Source organism: Aspergillus nomiae, assembly GCF_001204775.2.
Source record: "Aspergillus nomiae NRRL 13137 chromosome Unknown contig00457, whole genome shotgun sequence".
In the NCBI taxonomy this organism is placed as follows: Eukaryota; Fungi; Ascomycota; class Eurotiomycetes; order Eurotiales; family Aspergillaceae; genus Aspergillus; species Aspergillus nomiae.
Window position 1 is genome coordinate 5,405 of NW_015378512.1, and position 19,561 is coordinate 24,965.

At 49.1% G+C, this 19,561-nt stretch overlaps 4 protein-coding genes across 4 annotated transcripts; 2 read left to right on the forward strand and 2 right to left on the reverse strand.

Annotated features, from left to right (window-relative positions):
* Positions 1–8,173: 8,173 nt before the first annotated feature.
* On the forward strand, positions 8,174–10,311 carry ANOM_011083 (fungal specific transcription factor domain-containing protein; the record flags this gene model as incomplete). Its single annotated transcript, XM_015556339.1, has 5 exons — positions 8,174–8,355; positions 8,515–8,916; positions 8,971–9,396; positions 9,446–9,675; positions 9,728–10,311. 5 exons carry the CDS (start codon positions 8,174–8,176, stop codon positions 10,309–10,311), a joined length of 1,824 nt encoding a protein of 607 aa, XP_015402289.1.
* An 859-nt stretch (positions 10,312–11,170) lies between these two features.
* Positions 11,171–13,181, reverse strand: ANOM_011084 (alpha-amylase; the record flags this gene model as incomplete). Its single annotated transcript, XM_015556340.1, has 9 exons — positions 11,171–11,458; positions 11,548–11,788; positions 11,847–11,993; positions 12,054–12,216; positions 12,270–12,498; positions 12,565–12,673; positions 12,740–12,855; positions 12,922–12,960; positions 13,017–13,181. The coding sequence occupies 9 exons, from the start codon at positions 13,179–13,181 to the stop codon at positions 11,171–11,173; spliced, it is 1,497 nt and encodes a 498-aa protein (XP_015402287.1).
* A 638-nt stretch (positions 13,182–13,819) lies between these two features.
* Positions 13,820–16,901, reverse strand: ANOM_011085 (putative alpha-glucosidase AgdA; the record flags this gene model as incomplete). The annotated part of the gene is made up of 5 exons (XM_015556341.1): positions 13,820–15,273; positions 15,309–15,493; positions 15,554–15,724; positions 15,776–16,186; positions 16,246–16,901. The coding sequence occupies 5 exons, from the start codon at positions 16,899–16,901 to the stop codon at positions 13,820–13,822; spliced, it is 2,877 nt and encodes a 958-aa protein (XP_015402286.1).
* Positions 16,902–18,579: 1,678 nt separating this feature from the next.
* Positions 18,580–19,536, forward strand: ANOM_011086 (putative C6 transcription factor (AmyR); the record flags this gene model as incomplete). The annotated part of the gene is made up of 1 exon (XM_015556342.1): positions 18,580–19,536. The coding sequence occupies one exon, from the start codon at positions 18,580–18,582 to the stop codon at positions 19,534–19,536; it is 957 nt and encodes a 318-aa protein (XP_015402288.1).
* Between the last annotated feature and the right edge of the window lie 25 nt (positions 19,537–19,561).

Below are 19,561 nucleotides of genomic sequence, written 5' to 3' on the forward strand. Positions count from 1 at the left end.
CGGTCTGGCGTGTCACTAGTCAGTCACTCACACATTTTGACTCTACTAGTTCCGGGGGGCTGCTCTGGTTCTGGGTTTTGGCGGTGGGTTCCAGTGGACCCTCCACCCATATCGATCTTTTCCGTTCTGTCACCGAGTATTTTCATAGGATAACCAAAACAGGTGGCTGTCCCTCGCTTTCTTTCCCTTTTGTTCTCATCTCCGTTTCTCCTGAATGGTTCTCCTTACCGAGGACTCAGTCGCCATGTGGGATGGCGTTCGTCTCAGATCTTGGACCCGAATCGCTGTCTACCATGGTAAAATGAAGTTTGTCCATTGCCGGAGATTTCGAAACTCTCCTGGGACATCCTGACATCATACAGACTGTCCAACTGTCTCACACACGAGCCCACGAGTTCGTACTCCGTAATCGATTGAAAATTTCCGAAGTTTCCCCTATATCTGTGCGTATTACTATCTTTCGATAGTGTGAGACTCTATTGCATAGTCTCAAACCTAGCTCTCCAACTCGTTACCCATGGATGTCCCCCTCGCTTCCTCGATGCTTTCTAGAACAGTGGGGTAGTACTAGGTAGCCTTTGGCGCGACATTGCGAGTATCTGGGTAGTGTTTACGAACAGTAGTTCATCGCACTCCATATACATACGCGGATGATCGACGGGCGATTACCTTGCAGAAGCGTTGTCCGGTTGCCTTCCTAACTCAGTAATAGCCATCGCCCCATGTCCTTTCGATATACTTTTGTTCTATTGTATGTTCGGCATATCCTAACCCTGAGCACTATTGACAATCTAGTGGTCCGAATGGCGAAACTGCCCGGTTGATTGTATTAAGGTTCGAGATGATCTGCCATGTGGTTTGAACAAAGAAAAATCTCTTTGTTCCTGTGTAAGCAATGGTTGCGATATGACCAATCATTGCAGATTGTGTAAAAGGTCAGACTTTTCCAATGTGTGACAATAGAGTACAAATGAAAAATAAAAATAAAATAAAAAAAAAGACAACCTCCACTACTCCGATGCCATACTTTGGGTCAGGGGCGGAAAGCATTCAATTTTTTCACCTCCAACAGTTTCCAGGTTTTGCTTCCTCCTCGACACCTCCTACGTTTGGTTCTTGTTCTATCATGAAACCCCTCTTACGAACAGTCTCCATCTGGTAATCTTTGTAGCCACGTGTTTTCGCTTTCGTTTTCGTTGCAAATCCGATATCGAAATAGTATCCCACAGTTCTGTGTGGAGTTTCCGACATATTACGCGACAAAACCATAAGATCCACGCGAAGTTCGGTTCCAGGCATTGGTAGTCCCCATAAACCTTACTAATTCCTTCAGTAAGGGGATCGGATCGTGTGTTTTCTTGGTAATATGTACGGCAATGAGCACTCACATGAAAGATGCAGTAGCGAAGCTCGTTTCGAAGTTTGCTGCCTATCTTAATCATGGAGCCAATAACTTCCCACTACATACAGGGCAGGAGGTGGCGACTTATTCCTATGTGGATCACGATGCTGTCGAAGTGGGATCTCACCACCTCAACTTATATTATTGGAAGTCGCGTACTATCATTCGTACACGGAATCGTTTCAGTCCGCTGTACCGAGTACATCGCATCCGGATGCATTCGATATCTACCTGGGGCCGGAATCAGATTGTCTCATGACCGACTGTGCCATGGCCCTCCTCTCCATTCCAGACCGTATTAAACGGCGAAACCATGCGCAGCAGCATTTAGCGACTTATCGTACAGGGTACATACAATCTAAACGCCAGCGACATATTATCGAACGCCCCAAAACATCCCATTTTCAAGCTCTTCAAGCACTAATGTGAGTTCTGTCTTTCTAAAATAAGGATTCCTTGTAGTGTGAAGGTACCTTATTGGTGGCTTCAAAAAGGTCACTTTCTATGGCCCGGATTTCCGGGGGGCGAATTGAAGTAGTATGCCTGAGAATGGTTTACCATTTACATATGTCTTCCAAAAGTCGCAATTCTTGCAGGAAATAGCTACTTCCCACCTACTGTAGTTTCGTAAATGCGTTACCCTAGTTTGATATGTTACTGTGTCGTGTCTCAATGCCCTCCATCCCCTACCTGCTCTGTGCCGATTACAATTAAGATCCTTTTATTCCTCCAATATCTCATATAAGGATGCTCCCTTGCCTCGATCTCGGTTATCTTAAGACATAAGGCATCAGAGCGAGTCACTATCTTTGCAGGTAGAGACATACTACGCCACTCGGCTCCTTAATCTGATAGTTGAAGATCACTCATGCACGATTATCATGGGATAGGGTGCAAGGCGTAAAGTATTCCAAATATGTATCTATTGTAGGTCTACGGAGGTGGAGAAACAGATCTATAATTGCTTGCTAGCTTTGTCTTTAGCGTTAACAGAAGAGCTTCGAAAATCTCATGTTGTACCAATGGCTAGAGGACACATAACAAACAACACTCCCTTTGACAAGGGGCTTTAATGATGGTGCTAAAAATGTAACACTCCAAATACCAAAACGTAAGCTGTCCAAGCTGCGTACTAAATCTGCTCGACATGTAGCTTTGACAATAGATAAAGGTGCCTGCTAGTTTGTCCATCATTCTTAGTTGGATTTGTCAATGCCGAAATAGGGAGATCTGACTTAGTATATTCAGAAGCGGAATTTGTTTGATTCTGTCATGGGACTTTTTGATAGGATAGAATGCTACAATGTACTAGATCTAATGTCTACCATGACAAGATGATGTCTAAGAAGCGGTCAGGGTAGTTTCTGCCTCGCTTAATATATAGTTTTGTTGAACACCTCGCAGTGCGTATTCCATAGCTCAAATCAACAGAGTTATTTGCAACGCTATTCACTATCCATTGGTGTGCTATCATGCTGTTTGACGGTCTGTTCTTCTGTTAGCACCCTATATTGCTATCATCAGCTAAACGTTTATGCAAAACTTGTGCACCACAAATCGACATAGATGCAAATAATCAGTGAATGTTCCAACCCTAGATATAGATAGTAGCATCTAGGGCTCAGTTGATACATGGTAATTGTCTAGTCATATCGCTATGTAGTTTCTAAGCTTTATGTAAGAGATGTAGCTAGGGTATTGCATTCCACAAGACTAAAAGTTCAGAATAATTCTGGATCGACGGTCCAGGATGCCCTGGAGTGATCTGTATAGCCAGCCATACTGCTATGTCCTCGTCCTTCTCACTTTGGACTTCTGTATGCATGAAATGCTCAGAGGAGGGCAAGCTCATGCCTCCATGAACATTAACGGTGTAACTTTCCATATACTACTGCGATATAGTTTATACACCCGATATCTCCAAGAAGCCATCGATATACACGCCCAAGGGGCATGTCATATATCCACAGAGCTTCTGCTTCCTTCTCCGTAAGTAAGCCCAGGATGTTTATCTACAAGCCCATTAGACCAGTTTTGTCTTTCGACCAGGTCACTCGCAGTCATCTGAGTAGGGTAGCATTTGACACAACTCAAGACGTGACGGGAGTGGCATGTGGCATCTATAATATTAGGTAAAGTCACCTTAGACCGTAAACCTGGAATACTCGGCACAGAAGCACACACCTACGCGTAGAGTATCAATCTTGGATTATTGTGTGGCTATCGAACATAAGCTGGGGCTCGTCACAAGCAATATGCCTTTGGATAGCTAGCGAACTATTGGAAAGCGGGCTGCACAAGTCTATCAGAAATGTATGACTGTTCTGGCAGCGTGAGCTTGGTATACGTACACAGAGAGTTGAACACAGAGTCTCGATACTTTCAGCATCCAGGACGGCGAACCCGGCTAGTTTGTCTGCAATAAAACTCTTCAGCTGCCGACATTCTAAGCAGGGGTCCCTGGTCAACAGCTTAATCGCCGGTGAATATGTAGGGCAATCTGTGTCGTAAGGCCCCGTGCGGAGCAAATAGATGTTTATATTATTCTGGCGAGAGAATGTTTGTTTAATTGACGAATAGTGTAGGAACAGTGGACTAGGCCGAGCTGGAGCCAAGTGATGACTCATGTTGTCAATGTTAATCAAATCAGTAACCATTGATAAATAGTTCAAGGATGATAATGAATAACAAGCCATATGGCTACTGTGGACATTGTCTCTCCATATCATTGTGGTTTTGATTCATAGTGTACTCCTTTCCTATCTTGCTATGCCGCCGTGATTACCGAGCCCAGGGGTATAGATGTCCCAACCACAAAGCGACCTGCTTGCAAAGGATAGAATATACAGCCGATCTCTTTGTATCTAGGTCTCCTCCTTGATTCCTGGGGCGTCACGTAGGAACTCAGACGTGTATATAGTGGAACTGTAAATGAGAATAAGGGCCTACGGTGTTGATTTATCTTCGCAATGTTCCAACCGATGCGCGGGCCAATGTACGGGAGCCGGTATGGTGACCAAATGGCATGCTAGATGTCCAGTTGGCGCATGTTGTCTTCTCAAGTTCATGGAAGGAAGTCAAAAACGTTCATATCTGGATGTCAGCGAAAAATCCGTGTTCTTGAAAGCTCAATCTTGGGAAGATTCCTGAGCACTGTTCCACCCTGAAAAGCTTTCAACTAGAATGCTGAATGTCAGACAAGAGTCTTCTTACTGTGTGAATCGCTTGCCTCCCCAATGGTACATTCTGATCGATCAATGTCTGGAGGAAGAAGGCTGGTCAATACCGTTGGCCCCCAAAAGAAACAGTAGAGAAATCAAGCAAATTTGCTAGGTGTTCGCAACGGTTGGGTATCTCCTGTAAGCGTAAGCAGTGCTGCCTGAGTAAGCCTGTTCCGATGGCGTACGGACGCTTCTCCACGGGAGCATCGCGAACCTGTTATGTAATAAGAGCCTCAAATGGAGCTACCAAGACCCCTTTTCCTTGCCACTTCGATACGTATGACTCAAGTTGAAGGACGTTTGAAATGACTTAATATATTCGAACTCCTTATTTCATTGAGAGGATCACTAACGGGGACGATCAGGGCGTCCAGCGGCATTCTCAATCAATCAGCTTTGAGATCAAAGCTCAAACCAGGCTGGCTGATTGACAGTTCAGAAGTACTGATTCAAGTGAGCATGACCCCCTGCCAAAAGCTGTATAGTGATGTCAATTGAGGGGAAACCGTGGCTGTTTCTCCGCAATGAGTACATGGCGCATACAATCTCCAAATTGCTGATACGACGGAAACTGGACTAGTGTCTCAGAGATATAAACGCTATGGCATGTAGTTGATCAAAGTTTGAACCATTAGTCAAGTCATATTGAAATTGGACATTCTAGACGATGTATAATGACGAGCACATGCAGTAACAGGGCTGAAACTTTCTATCACTCTAACCTGGGGTTAGCTCGGTATACTCGATTTTTCTGTGTCATGGAATGGAACGTTACCCCAGAGCACTTGGCAATCTGTAATCACTAGGAGTCAAAGTGGGAACAGGTACCCATCTGTGCAGTTGTGACAGAAGCTTGGGAGATACCGTTAGAGAGGTATGGAGCCTCATGCCTGAGGAAGAAACGCAGGGAAAGATGTGTGAGATCAGGTGCGCCGTGTCTTCCATGGACGCGCTGCATCACGCTTCATCACTTCACTATCCTTGCGCCCCCCTCCCCCTCCCCCACTTAATTTCATCAATGCGACCAGTCCTACCTAGATAGACTTGCCTTCAATACAAAAGAAACACGGTCAGGTATGCCTTATGGCTACTGATTCTCTGGGTTGCCGGTGAGTCTCCAGCTTGTCCTATGGCATCCGACACCTGCGAAGATACCAACCTGCGGTTCACTTATCCGAATATGATTTTAGGACTAAAATGGGCCGAGTGCTCCACGCCGAATGGCCGAGAGAGGATCCCTGCGGCGTGAAGTTAAAACGGTGCTTGACTCCGTGTATATTTGAACCGCGTGCTAACGCACTAGTCATTAGCGCAGAAATTATCATCCTCGTCTTCGCTCCTGTGAAATGTTCTGAAAGCAGAAAAGGATACCGAGACTAGCAATGATTGACCCATAATTTACTCTATCCAACTAATCAGTTAATATAGATAGATGCAGGTACGATATTGTGATACTTGATAAGAATGGCGATACTGCAGACTACGGGCTACTGTTGGATTTCGGGGATATCCGAACAACCCACATCTGGGTCGTCAACGATATGATATCTTCCTAGTCGGTCATAAAGCAGAGTTGTGATTCGGCATCCTGGCAAATGTTTATTACTGATGGATCAAAAGCGTCGCCCAATGATAACATGTGAGACACGTTATATCCGATGCAACCATCCTATCAAGCCAGTGGAGTCTACGACGGCTTCAATCGCCAATGGTGCAGATCAGTTCCTCGTACTGAACCGTGTCCAACTACAAACGGGATTAGCCTGAACGGGGACCTGCTTGGCATGAACAACGCACGATTGAGGATTGGCTGTCAATCGATCATCCGCTAAGAAAGGGCCCAGTTCGTGCCTTTTACGTTACACCCTTGGTGCACGCCATCCTCGAGCGCCTTGACCTGATGTGGTTGGCGAAATTTCGGTAGCATGTGAAGAAACCGGGGCAAGATAAATGAATATGCGTCTTTTTTTTCCCCCTCAACAACCCCTCCGGCTATCATTGGTACAGATGCGCTTTGTTCCTTAAAGGGTCTAATGCCGGAGAAATTGCGGTTTGGCGTGGCACTAAAATTGCTTGACACACTAAACTTCTTGAACGTCGATTAGTTAAGGGAGGAGGCCGAGTTGGTGAGCGACGGTCAGATCACCGAATGTTGCCGGAAATTGAAGGGCTTTGAAAGGTTGCATCACCTCCGCTCATCGATCCAGTCAAACAGTGTTAGCTCAAAGTTTGATTCTACGTTCCACTTTATCGACGGGCGGCACCGCTGAGAAGGTATACCTCAAGCCAAGCTCCACAACTGGTGGCCACTTCAATCCTGCGGTTGGAATATCCGAAATCCCAGCCTTAATAGCACGACATCGTTAATTAATATAGTGGTTCCGCTTTTGTGCAGGGATGCAAATCCCTGACAAGAAGCAGATGACTCGGGATGAATTGTAGAGAGCCACTCCTCAACGGCCGTGCCTGATGAGCATCAGACCAGCGGTCAAGGATGTTGCGAACAGAACTGCAGCAATGCCCTGATTTTGTTGGCTAAGAAACCTAAGTGCGGGTGGCAGAACGCTATCATGCCACTATGCAATAACCAGGAACAAGCCCGTGGGTAACCGTTGAACCAGGGGATCAAGGTTGCATTGCAGGATTCGCTGTTTGAAGTAGAGGGAAAAAATCTTCAAGCAAAAGCCAGTTTATACGGGTTTATAAGGCAATCGCGCGTATCCTATTGCCTATACTTCGAAGGATCTGATATCTCATGATCTGCGTGATCGGCTTGCCTCCTATCTTAGATCACCCAGGCTTCTTCAAATCAGCAACGACGCTCAGACGTGTCCCTGAGAGGTGATCCGGATCGTACACGAGAGACCACGGAAGAGACAAATTAAGGATGAACGAAAAAAAAAAAAGGAAAAGAAAAACGGCTGTTCCTGAATCATGACGAATGAGCAAAGGTCACACACACCTTCTACTTTGGGGGTGTATGCCCGATCACAATCTTCAACCCGCCATGATAAGAGACACACGCAATCGACAAATCACCGGAGGTCACGATTAGTGGCAGTCCTTAGCTAATTTCAGGTCGGCGTCAACCTTAGCCAACCCAATCCAACCCCCTCATGGAAGCGGGACTCCCTATGGAACCGGCTTACATCGGAGGCGCAGTTACAATGGCGCATGTCAATCAACCCCTCTCTTGTTGCAGTCCCTAGTACGCCAAACCACCTTTCTATTCTTCTAGAAACCACACCCTAGTGACTCGGATCTGCACGGATTGGCTGAAATGCTCCGATTAGTTCGCATTTACCCCAGGTCAAAATGGATAATCAATCTTAGGAGCCTATTTCGTCAGCAGCTTGTAGGCTAGCACCATCTCCTCTTCACACCCAGCCGTGGGCTGTTAAAAGGGTCAATTCCCTCCCCACCTGTGTGGATTCTCAAGGATTTGCACGGGACCTGACTTGGTTTCCACAATTTTTCTTGCTCTCAGCTTGTTTTGCCCGCCGATTATTCATTTCATCAACGCGACAAGCTACATCCGTCGTCTGATGTCATGACTAGAACTACTGTTGAACCTATCAAATATGAGGCCCCTTCGTGGGAGCACAAGAGTGTGCATGTGTCCGACGACCATAGAAGAATCATCCCTAATGTCGGCGACGACGCGACACGCCCAAAGGGCCGCATTCGACGTTCAATGACCGCTTGTAATACCTGCCGCAAGCTTAAAACTCGGTGCGATCTTGATCCACGAGGGCATGCATGCCGGCGGTGTTTATCTTTAAGGTCGGGTGCCACCATTATCCACTTTACCGAATCTCTTACGTCAAATTGGGGGATCCCATGTCCTGCCAAGACCAAATAAGCCTTTCTTGGGTACTAATGTTTCTATAGAATCGACTGTCAGCTCCCTGAGACAAGTGAGCGCTTTCAAGACAGTACTCCAATGTGGTCAGACGCAACGACAGCTATCCCCTCCATTGAGGAGCGTCTCACTTCCCTAGAGAGGAGTATGAGAGAGATGACTGGCATGCTCCGACAGATCTTGAATCAATCACCAAGCGTCTCTAATATCTCTGTACCTCCGTTGGCTCGGAGTGTTCTTACGGAAGACACGGCCTCCATTGAAGGAAACTCGTTTGGCCCTTTCCTACCTAGGCCCGTTCGGCTGATTCAGGACCTCCAATCTGAGTTCTTTGGGGAGACAAACCGCATTCCTGTTGAATCCCCTTTCTTGGGTAACAGCTTTGAGAAGGGTGTCTTAGATTCTAAGTTATCTCTCAAGTTGGTACAGCTGTATGATCACTCATCGCATCCATCCGCCTCTATAGCCGCTAATGCTTGAGTTAGATTTGTGGAGAATTTCGGTCCCCTAGTGTCCATCAATAATCCGTCCGACTTCCACAATGAGATGACAAAAACCGATTCATTACTATATAGCACTGCCTGTCTGCTAGCCTCCCGATATGTGCCAGGCATACCACCACCGATTCTCCATGCCATGAACCTCCAAGTTCGACATAAGGCAATCAATCTGTTGTGGGAGAAACCGCCTTTGAAGTACGAATCGCTCCAGGCACTCGCCCTTCTTTGTCTATGGCCAGCGGCAGGCCAGAAGGAGTTCCCCATAGATGGCTGGTTACTGAGCGGGACTGCAATCAATCATGCCCTCGTCTCCTTTGACTTTCTCAATCAGGTGCCTTCAGAGCTTCTAATTGACAACGATATGGCCGCTCAATTGCGGCTCTGGAACGCTTTCTGCTTGACACAGTTACAGTAGGTACAACCTTTCCGGTTTTACTCAAACCTGCTAATGCAGCAATAGCTTCGCTGTTGGCAACGCACGTCCATTCAATTTACCACAGAGATATCTCGATTATTGCCCACGACTTCTCGAGCACCCCGCTGCAACGGTTGAGGATGGCAAGGTCGTGGCAGAGATTCAGCTGTACTTGATCACATTACGACTCCAAGCCAACGAACAACGCATGCGATTCGCGGATGTTGAGTACGAAGAGATCGAACGGTGGAAGGTTGAATGGGCTCATCTCCTTGGTAAGGCTAAGCTATGAGGACCAACCTCGTATAAATGCTAACCCTCCAACAGCTGGTGATGAAAATTCAACATTTGAGCTTAGTCTCTGGTTCTGTCAGATCCTCTTGTATCGAACAGCAATAAGGTTCCAGGCAGAGTCCGAAAGACTCACGTCGGAAATTCTCCAGGGGTCACGCTTGATCATCTCGAAATTCCTGCAACTCCGATTCGTCACCGCACTGAGAGTGGTCGATCAAGCATACTTCATCGTCGGTTACGCCGCTCTAAATCTTTGCGACTTCAATTTCCTCGACCCCCTCATCGACCAGATTCAGATGTTTCTGCTGCATCTGTCGCCAAACGAAGACCACATCGCATACCGGTTTTCATGCATGATAGCGGAGTTCAAGCGTCGCTGTGCCGAATGCAACGACCCTTGCAGCGCAGTCGATGGTTCTCAGTGCTCGTTCGGAGATGCCCGGAAGATGAGCATGGAACAGGTACAATTCGTGTCACCCCTGGTGGATAGCATGATTGAGGGATATAGCGGTTTAGAGCAGCTGATCCCTGATGTCATGCCACAGTCATTTCCGGAAAATGTCATTAGTGGCATGGCTGTGACTGAGGCCATCCCTGTGGGATCGGCGCCATATTAGCAGCTTTTCGATACCGTAATAATACTATAACGAAACGGGTGTTGACGGTTTGGGCCGGGGGTGGGTTTACATGGTCTGGCGCGTATTTAATATTGGATATCCGATACTTCTCCCATACCTTAATACAATGTCCCTTTTCCTTCAATTTTGAACCCCCTACTGCATTAGATTGTAATACGTATACTTTTGATTTGGGCAACTCTCCTCCCCCCTCTCTCAACATCGGCTGATGTATGAGGTACTTACCGGCATAGTCGGCAAGTGGAATACTGGATACGTCACCAAATTTGAATATTTTGTTCTATCAAGCTTAAGAGGAACTTGTAGTTTTATGGCTTTACGAGAGGATATACTTGGATAACATAAACCAAGACCTAATATAGACGATACACCTTAATACTTGTCTTGAATTAGATTATACTGTTCGTCATTCTTTCACTTTTCCAGTTCCTTTTTCCCGTTCCATATTCAATTTACCCGAATCAATCCCGGCCTACTAAGCAAATCCATAGCATACCCGTCCCTAAATTCGGGAAAATAGGCACCTTCCCTCTCGCAAGTGGATATCTACGGGTATCGATGGATGGAAAGACCCTCATCTAAGGTTTCAAGATTTATGGGCCGAGGTAATAAGTTGTTCCTTCTCGGTATTCGTATTCCAATATAGAATACCGATTCTGATCATAGCTGATATTGCTCTATTTGTGTTGGCGTGATACATACGTCGAAATTGACCTTATCTAAGATTATAGGTACTTGGTAGGGGGTTTTTTTTTACAGTGAATTTGGTTTGTTTTATGTCGGATCCAACAAATTCATTCTAAACACCAAAGACCGAGTAACCAATCCTACCCACCTTTCACGCGCTACTACAGATCTTGCTATCTCCCAGCTTCTCAGTCGGATACAATATCCGAGGCAGCCCACCCGCCATAGGAACAGGCACAGTTCCATCCGAGCCCACGGTCACGGTCGTGCACCCAATGACCTCCGTCAATTTCTGGCCGGCCGTGTAGCCCGTATTACCCAGAGAGAGGGTGTACGAATCGCCCGACGCACCCTTGTTCGACAAGATAGTCACAACCTGGGAGCCGTCGGTGCCCTTGCGCATCGCGATCGTCGTGGTGTCCTTGTAGATCGGCCAGTTCTGTATCCCCGGTTCGTCAGTTCTCCTGTTTCTGTACCATACACTAGATATGGGAGGGGATGTGGGGGTTAAGGGTGTGTTGTGCGTACCTTGTAGGTCACGAATCCTGTATCGATACTGATGGCATGGCTCCGGATGGCGTTCGCGGATGCGATCAGCTTGTAGATCTCACTGTCTGTCGAGAAGCCTGAGAGCCAGGTGGCCTCGCGGTTTGCGGGGTCGTTGCCGCCCGCGAAATGCTGCTCCTGGCCTGCGTAGATGATGGGGATTCCGTCGTTGAGGATGATGAATGCGGCGACGTTCTTGGCGAGGGCGATGTCGTTGGTGTAGCTTTGGTTTTTTTTTCTGGTTAGGTGGGTGGGTTGAGAGTATGGGTAGAGAGACTTACGAAGCGAATCGTGGGTTGTCGTGGTTCTCGACGAATGTGCCCAGCAGCGTGGAGTCGGGACAGTCGGATTTGACGGTGTTGATCATGTTGTATAGGTCGTCCATGCTGCCGGAGGTGGATTTGAAGGCGTTGAGGAGGGGGTAGTAACTGGTTTTAATCCGGCTTGTTAGAGGATGAGACTGCAAGAAGAGTCATGGGAGGTCATACATTGGGTAGTTCAGTACGCCGTCCATGACGTCCTGGTAGGGACATGTGTATGCCGGGTCACCGTTGAGGACTTCGCCGATGCAGTACACGCCTGCGGCTTTGTTGTACCCCGGCCAGAAGTCCTTCTGGACGTGTTTCACTGTGTCGACACGGAGGCCGTCGACTGGGTTTTTGTAAGTATGGTTGATGAGTTGGATTGTAGGGTAGAGGTCTTACTGGAGTAGTTCGATACCAATGATCCCACCCATTCGTACCATTCGTTCTTGACCTCATCTTTGGTGGTGTCAAGATCGGGCAAGGAGACACTGTTATCTCCTAGCCAGCAATCCTCGCTCTGGGTCTGGTCGTTATAGTTTTGAATGAGACAGAACGGGTGGAAATATTCTTGGGAATTGAATGGTTTGAACACGCTGTAATCAACGGAGGCGCCCGCTCCATCATAGCCCTGGGTTTACATTGTCAGTATTAAAATCAAGTATGCTTGCGAAGTTAGTGAAAGAGGTCCACAAACCATATGGTTAGCAACCACATCGACCATGAGATACATCCCCCTCGTATGAAGGGCCGAAGCAAGAGCCTTCAGATCATCTGGAGTGCCGTAGTTTTCGTTCAAGGAATAGCTAAACCCACCAAGTTAGTTCATTTCTACGTAAAAGATGGGTGGGTGCGCAGAGGAATCGACCTACATATCCTGCTGCCAGTAGCCATGGTAGGCCTCTCCGTATGCGGTGTTCTGGGGCAGCTGGCCTGTAACGGGGGTGATCCAGATGGCTGTGAAGCCCATTCCCTGGATATAGTCCAGCTACATGATGGTTTAGACGAGACTTCTTTTTTGGTATTATTCTTTTAAGATGCGGAGGTGGTTTACCTTGTCGATGATGCCCTGCCATGTTCCACCACAGTATTTCTATATCAAGTCAGTTTCGTTTTCCACTTCCTGAACGCTGGGAGGGAGCAGCAGACCCGATCCTCGGTATTACAAGCCGCAGTTGTCGATCCATCCGTCCTTGCAAATCGATCGGTGAGAAGGAAATAGATAGATTGCGATCGCCAGTCCGCAGGGGTTGCAGCCAAAGCGGGTGCGGCGGCCTGAAGACCGTAAAGAAATAGTGACCACCAGGCGACCATCCTGAAAGTCTTCCGTTAGGGTTATCGTTCAGGGAATAGAGAGTTTGATGTTGTTGTTGTTGTTGCTATCTACCTCCACAGTATGCACGCTTGCTATTTATACGAGGTGATACCTCGCCTTGCCAAATGACCTACATTAACCTGCAGGTCCAGGGGCGGGGAATCCATGCGATTCGCAGGACAGTTTAATTTACCTTCTGCAGGCTAATACCGGCGACGACGGTGATTTGTGGTAGCGTTGAAATTAATCCCATTAAATTTCCGCCCCTAGTCACTCTGGAGCGAGTTGGTTGGATCGCGGCTGTCGATCAGCGTTGCAGAAAAGCCCGACGGGCCGACGTTTTCCTTGGGTTTTCTCGCTTTGCTGCTTCTGCTTGGATGGTGCGTCCGATGCTCAGCGATGTTCCTGCGCTCGTGAATGCGGATACTGCGGGTTGGATCCGTGATGGACTTGGCTGTCGTCTCGGAGGTTTTGCTACGTTGGTCTGACTCTCGCCTACGCTTCGGGATATTCATTCCCGTGAATATCAGCTCCATGCTCTTGATGTCCGATTCGCTGCAATGTTTCATTCATCACTTCATAATGTGTAACTGCATACAGGTGGTGTGTAGATCTAGGCTGTCTGATTACGCTTCAGTCACCATTTCAGTTCCCACTCCTTCGCCCAGGCACCATCCGCCGTTTGCTTCTGCAAGCCACCTACGTGGAGAACCTGTGAGGTGGCGTTATACTTAACAGAGTCAGATGAGAGCTCCTGGCCATTGAGGGTCACCGAGGATGGCTTCTCAGTCACACCAAGTACCGTCACATTCGCTAGTGGATTCGCCTCCTTCCAAGTCCCCCGAGCAGAGGCTCGGAGAGTGGACTTAGACGCCACGAAGTCTACAGAAAGTGTATCCTCCGGGGAGACACTCTCGCCATCATCAAGGTAGAGCTGACCAGCGGCAGTTCCATCACTGCTCAGCGAGGCAAGCAAAGACCAGGGGGTCCTGCGAGCGTCGCGGGTGGTCAGCGCAACCTCCTGCATTGGCAGAATGCTACCACCACGAACGAAGACGGGAATGTGACCGAGTGGTGCTGAGATCGTGGTGTTGACGCCAGGCTTTGCATCGACAGCGGTTTGAGAATACCAATCGTACCAGACTTCCCCGTGTCCAACGCCTGGGAAGACGCCCTTGACCGTATCTGCCTGTGGCTCAAGAACGGGAATCACCATGATCGAGGGACCGACGAGGAATTGAGTGCCGACCGCGGCCAAGGAGGGATCATTCGGGAATTCCCACGCCAGTGCGCGCATGACTGTAGATCCCGTGGTGTGGGCCAGATGGAACAGGGTGTAGAAGTACGGCAAGATAGCATAGCGAATGTTCATGGCCGCCTTGGTGGCATCGATAACGGATGCCCACCGATACGGCTCTTGGGGAATTGCAGAGAGAACATTGTGGTTGCGATAAAATGGGAAAAAGGCTGAGAGCTGCATCCATCGGTTGCATAACTCCTCGTCAGTGTTGCCATTGAAACCACAGGTATCCACACCAAACATAGGGACGCCAAAGAGCGAGAACTGAAGGGCCTGCGAGATCGAAAAGAACATCGATCCCCATTTGGAGAAGTTATCACCACCCCAATGACCGGCCCATTTTCCAGAGCCGGCAAATGTGGAGCGTGCGATGATAAAAGGACGTTTGTTCTCCCACACCTTGAGCAATCCGTGATAGGTTGCATTTATGCCTTGGTGGCCGAAGAGACTGTGTACATCATACTCCTGAACCCCATCCGAATGAGTAGAGTTTGGTGAGATGGCATGAACGCTCAGGTCATGGCCTGTTTGGACATGGTTGATAACATAAGGAGGGTGGTCAACATTACGAACTCCAGGGGTAGGTGTTGTACGCAGGTAAGGGGCTGATGTAGTTGTGGACGACGTCGCTGCAGATTGACTTGCCGCCCCAGCCGATGCCGAGGCTGCTTCCGTAGCATTGGTGATGTTAAAGCCCTCGGGATAATCGTAGACGACGTTCCCAGGTTCGCCGGGGAGAGCGAACGGTGGGTGGGCCGGGTTCATTGACAGATTGCCGCTACCACAGCTCCCTACGCAGAAGGACGAAACTTCAGCCATGTCGTACCAGACCCCATCATAATGGAGCTTGTTCCACCAGGTGACCAGCTCATTGGCCCAGAAGTCAGAGGCTTTGGGGTGATGCCAATCGGGGAAGACAGTGTAGCCAGGCCAAACAGCGCCAATATAGAGACTGCGTCGGGGTTCTTGATGAAAACATCATCCTTGGCGCCTCTGTCGTAAGTTTCGTATCTATAGCCACAGTGAGTCTTCGTTTACGGGTAAGAGTGTGTATGGAAGATGGTCACTTACGCATCAGAAGCGTTCTCAGGATTAGGAATATAAAGAGCCCCGTCAACAATCGGAACCCAGCGACGTCCACCGTCGTGAAGCTTGTTGAGAAACTTCTCACCATCTTCATATGAAAAACGATATTGGTCATTGTCAAAATTGCGGTATCCATGCATGTAATCTATATCGGCCCTGCATATAGGCGTCAGACGAAGTCAAATGAGCGAGGAACATGTTTCTTACCAGAGGTACTCCAAAGGAATCTCGAATCTCTCGAAATTGGCAAGAACGTCTTCAAACTCGGACCAGTTGTTATAACCCCAGCGGCACTGGTGATATCCGAGTGTGTTATACTGCTGCATGGCAGGGAGTCCTATGGTGCTGAGCTGATACTGCTTGGTGACCTCTGCCTGAGTTGGGCCAGAGTAGAATATCAGATCAACGCTTCCTCCCAGAGTGCGCCAGATCAACTTTTGATCCCGCAGCAGGATTTCCTGTCCATGCGCATTTCGGAGGAACACTCCATGAGAATATGAGACATATTCTTGAGATGGTTCCGCTTCGCTGCTCTTGACTAGGGTATGAGTCTTTTTCTGACCATCCACCTCGTAGTATCTTGTATCCAAGTAGAATGCATGATGTCCATAGATGTTACTAGAGGTATCCGTATTAGCTTAAATCTAAATAGGTCGAACCAATTGCCAGGCACGTACTCGTCAATGGGATCTGCGATATCTGCGGCATACAGCGTCAAATTGGCGTTCTCCAGCAGGCGCAGCTGGTTCATACGCTCTCCCAAGCCATATAGGTTATATTCTTCAGGCAACGACGTGACAAATTCTATGAACTGATTCTCGTAGACTAAAGTAGAGCCCTTGGTGTTGAACAGCACATCACCAGTAGCTTTCCGGGTCACCTTGAAGTTGAAAGAAGGCTCATTGGACCAAGAGACAGCAAAATCACTCTGGGGAACCGATGCATTCCGGGAAGCCTTTGGTCTAGGCACTAGCTCTTCCGGAAGAATGTACCAAGATGCATTGGAAGCGTCCACATACGTTGGAACAATCTGGATGCTCAAACGGTCCTTTGCCTGATATTCCACGGTCAGGGTCAATGAATCCACATCCGTTCCGTAAACGTTACAAGGGTCTCCAGCCAACTCCAGGCTAGCGGTGAAGCCCTGTGAGGTATGTTTCACATCTGAGGCCTTGTAACCCGGACAGACGGATTGTGCGTTGACCGCTTGGGGGTCATCAATGTTCGCGATCAAATTCGCACCCACATCGGCAGAGGCGGGTATGGTGAATTGCGAGTATGCTGCCGTCGCGGAAGTGCTAGGAACGAAGGATTGAGTCGCCCCATAAGCCATTGGCAGCAGCCAAGAACTGACTAGGAAGCTTTTTAGGCCGGCCATGGCGTGGTCCACAAGACTGATGCCGTACAGTGGTACGGATTTCTTTTAGGAAACGGACACCTCTGCCGTCTCCGAACCGGAAAATATCACTAGATATATATGTCGAAATGCCTCACATTGACCGCCCCATTCCTCACGATTTGTGTTACATTCTGTGAAGGCAAGGGATTCCCCGTCCAGCGTCGGAGGGGAATGCCTGCAATCTCTCGACCATGCGGGGGGTGGGTATAGGTTCTACGCAGCAATGAGGAGGCTTCACCCGCACCGAGTGGGGACAACATGATCCAACCTTTGGGACGTGACGAAAGAGTAGCGGCGAAGCCGACGATGGGAAATGAATGTTTGCCGAGCAAAGGACGAGACCGGAATAGAGGGAAGACAGTCGAGCAGTTGGAAAAATCCCGTGTCCGGAGATTGGAAAACGTTCCTGGCCATCATCTGATTTGCCCGCGCTGATTGGTCCATCCCCCGATAAATGCCCGACCCCGACGCTTGAGCCCTGGAAAGCGACTCTGACCCTCTCTCCAGGCACTCCATACTCACGAATACACCCTTCCCCACCTCGCCTTCCAAAGTGTCTAAACCCCTCCGGTGCGCCGGTGAGGTTTGTCCACACCATTGCTCGTGGTGCCATGACGGGAGCATCCGATGGCTGCCAGCATTGGCTGATTGACATGGGCAACAAGCTCCAAATACGGGGGAATTGCCTTTGAGCCAGAAAGTCAGTCCCCGTGGGGACCAGGGGGCCCCTGCTAAGAGTGGATTCTCGTCATCGGCTTGAGGAAAGTTCGGCGGTGTTACGATCTTCTCAAGGCCCATTCATTGCCCTGTCTCTTGACCTCGGCTTCCCGAGAGCGGTTGACATCCCCACATGTTGTATACGGCCTTCGTACGCGATTCTTTCGGAAATACCCGACAAAGTCCAGGAAGTGCTTCCTTTCGTCCTGGAATAATCACTACGGGAACCTGTATTCCTTGGTTTGATCCCTGCCCACGTAGATCAATATTCGGTGCGGCATGGCCGGGTGGCTTTGCTAAGGCTGATTTATGCACAGACTCTCCGCACAGTGCCGTGGTGATGAATCCGATTCCCTGCACCTGCCACGCTCCCTCACCACATCTTTCCACCATTCTCGAGCGGCCGTTAGCCTTGATGGGGTATAACATAGTTAACTATAAACACGACTCCGCAACGAATCCGATGTGACTTTGGACCGAGTTGTTACCGACGGGTCCTCCCATTTGTTCCATTTGGTTCGGAACGACGCTAGGAGACTTTTAGGGCACAGGCTAAATCCAGACTAAAGATTGGAGAAGACTCACTCCAGGTAGATTAAACCCTTTCATCTTGCTAAAGTAACGCGGGGTTTTTTGCACCTGCATCCTGGGCTTTTTTTGGTATTCTTTTTTTGTTTAGGTTTTCGTTTTGTATGGTTCCCCGGATTTCTTCTCTTTTCCTTCAATCCTAACATCCCAACTGGTGATGGCGACACAGCCCACTTCGCTATCCCCAGATTTTCTCCCAGTACTAGTCGCGCTCGCGGTCTGCAATGATTGCTAAAGGTTCCACATCGGCGAGATAGTATCCGAGCATATCTCATCGCAACTGGCGTCTCCTCAATCCGAACAGGAAATGGAGCCACAACCATCCGCCACCCCAGAAAAACCGCCGAAACAGGCGTGCGACAATTGCCGTCGACGCAAGATCAAGTGTTCGAGGGAGCTTCCATGCGACAAGTGCCAGCGTCTTCTTCTCTCCTGCTCCTACAGCGACGTGCTCCGTCGCAAGGGTCCCAAGTTCCGCACGCTGTACCCTCTCGCGCCCATCCATCCCCTCGCTTCACGACCGCGTCCCCTCACCAAGGAATGGCTGCCCCCAGACCCAGGGGCCTGCCATTTGGCGTCCCCGACGTCGCCGCCGTTCACCGTCGTGGACGCCCAGTATCCACATCCTGACTTCTCGGAGTCGTTCACTCGCATCCCACCCCCAGATCTTGTCTCCTCGCCCGATTCGACAAACTCGCTCTTCGACTCGTCCACCATCGGCGCGCTCCCCGCCCCGCGCCGCCTCTCCGCGCCAATCCTCCTGGCCCATGTCAATGTCTTCTTCAAGTACCTGTTCCCCATCATGCCCATCGTGAGACAGGACCAGCTGCAGCAGGACAGCCACCAGCCCGAGCGCTTGTCCCCCCAGCGCTACGCGTTCCTTGCCGCTCTCTGCGCGGCCACGCACATCCAGCTGAAGCTGGACGGTGCAACGCCGGGCCCCGACTCGGCTTCCGGGCAAGCCACTATCGACGGCCACCCCATGTTGTCCGGGGATGAACTCCTGGCCGAAGCCGTGCGCGCAAGGAAGGAGTACAATGTAGTCGACGAAATCAACATGGACAACCTCCTCACCTCGTTCTTTCTCTTCGCCGCCTACGGAAACCTAGACCGACAGGACCAGGCTTGGTTCTACCTCAGCCAGACCATGTCCATGGTCTTCACGCTAGGCCTGCAACGCGAATCCACATACTCGAAATTAAGCGTCGAGGAAGCCGAAGAGAAAAGGCGGGTATTCTGGCTGCTATTCGTCACAGAAAGGTAAGAACAAAAAAAACAAAAAAAAAAAA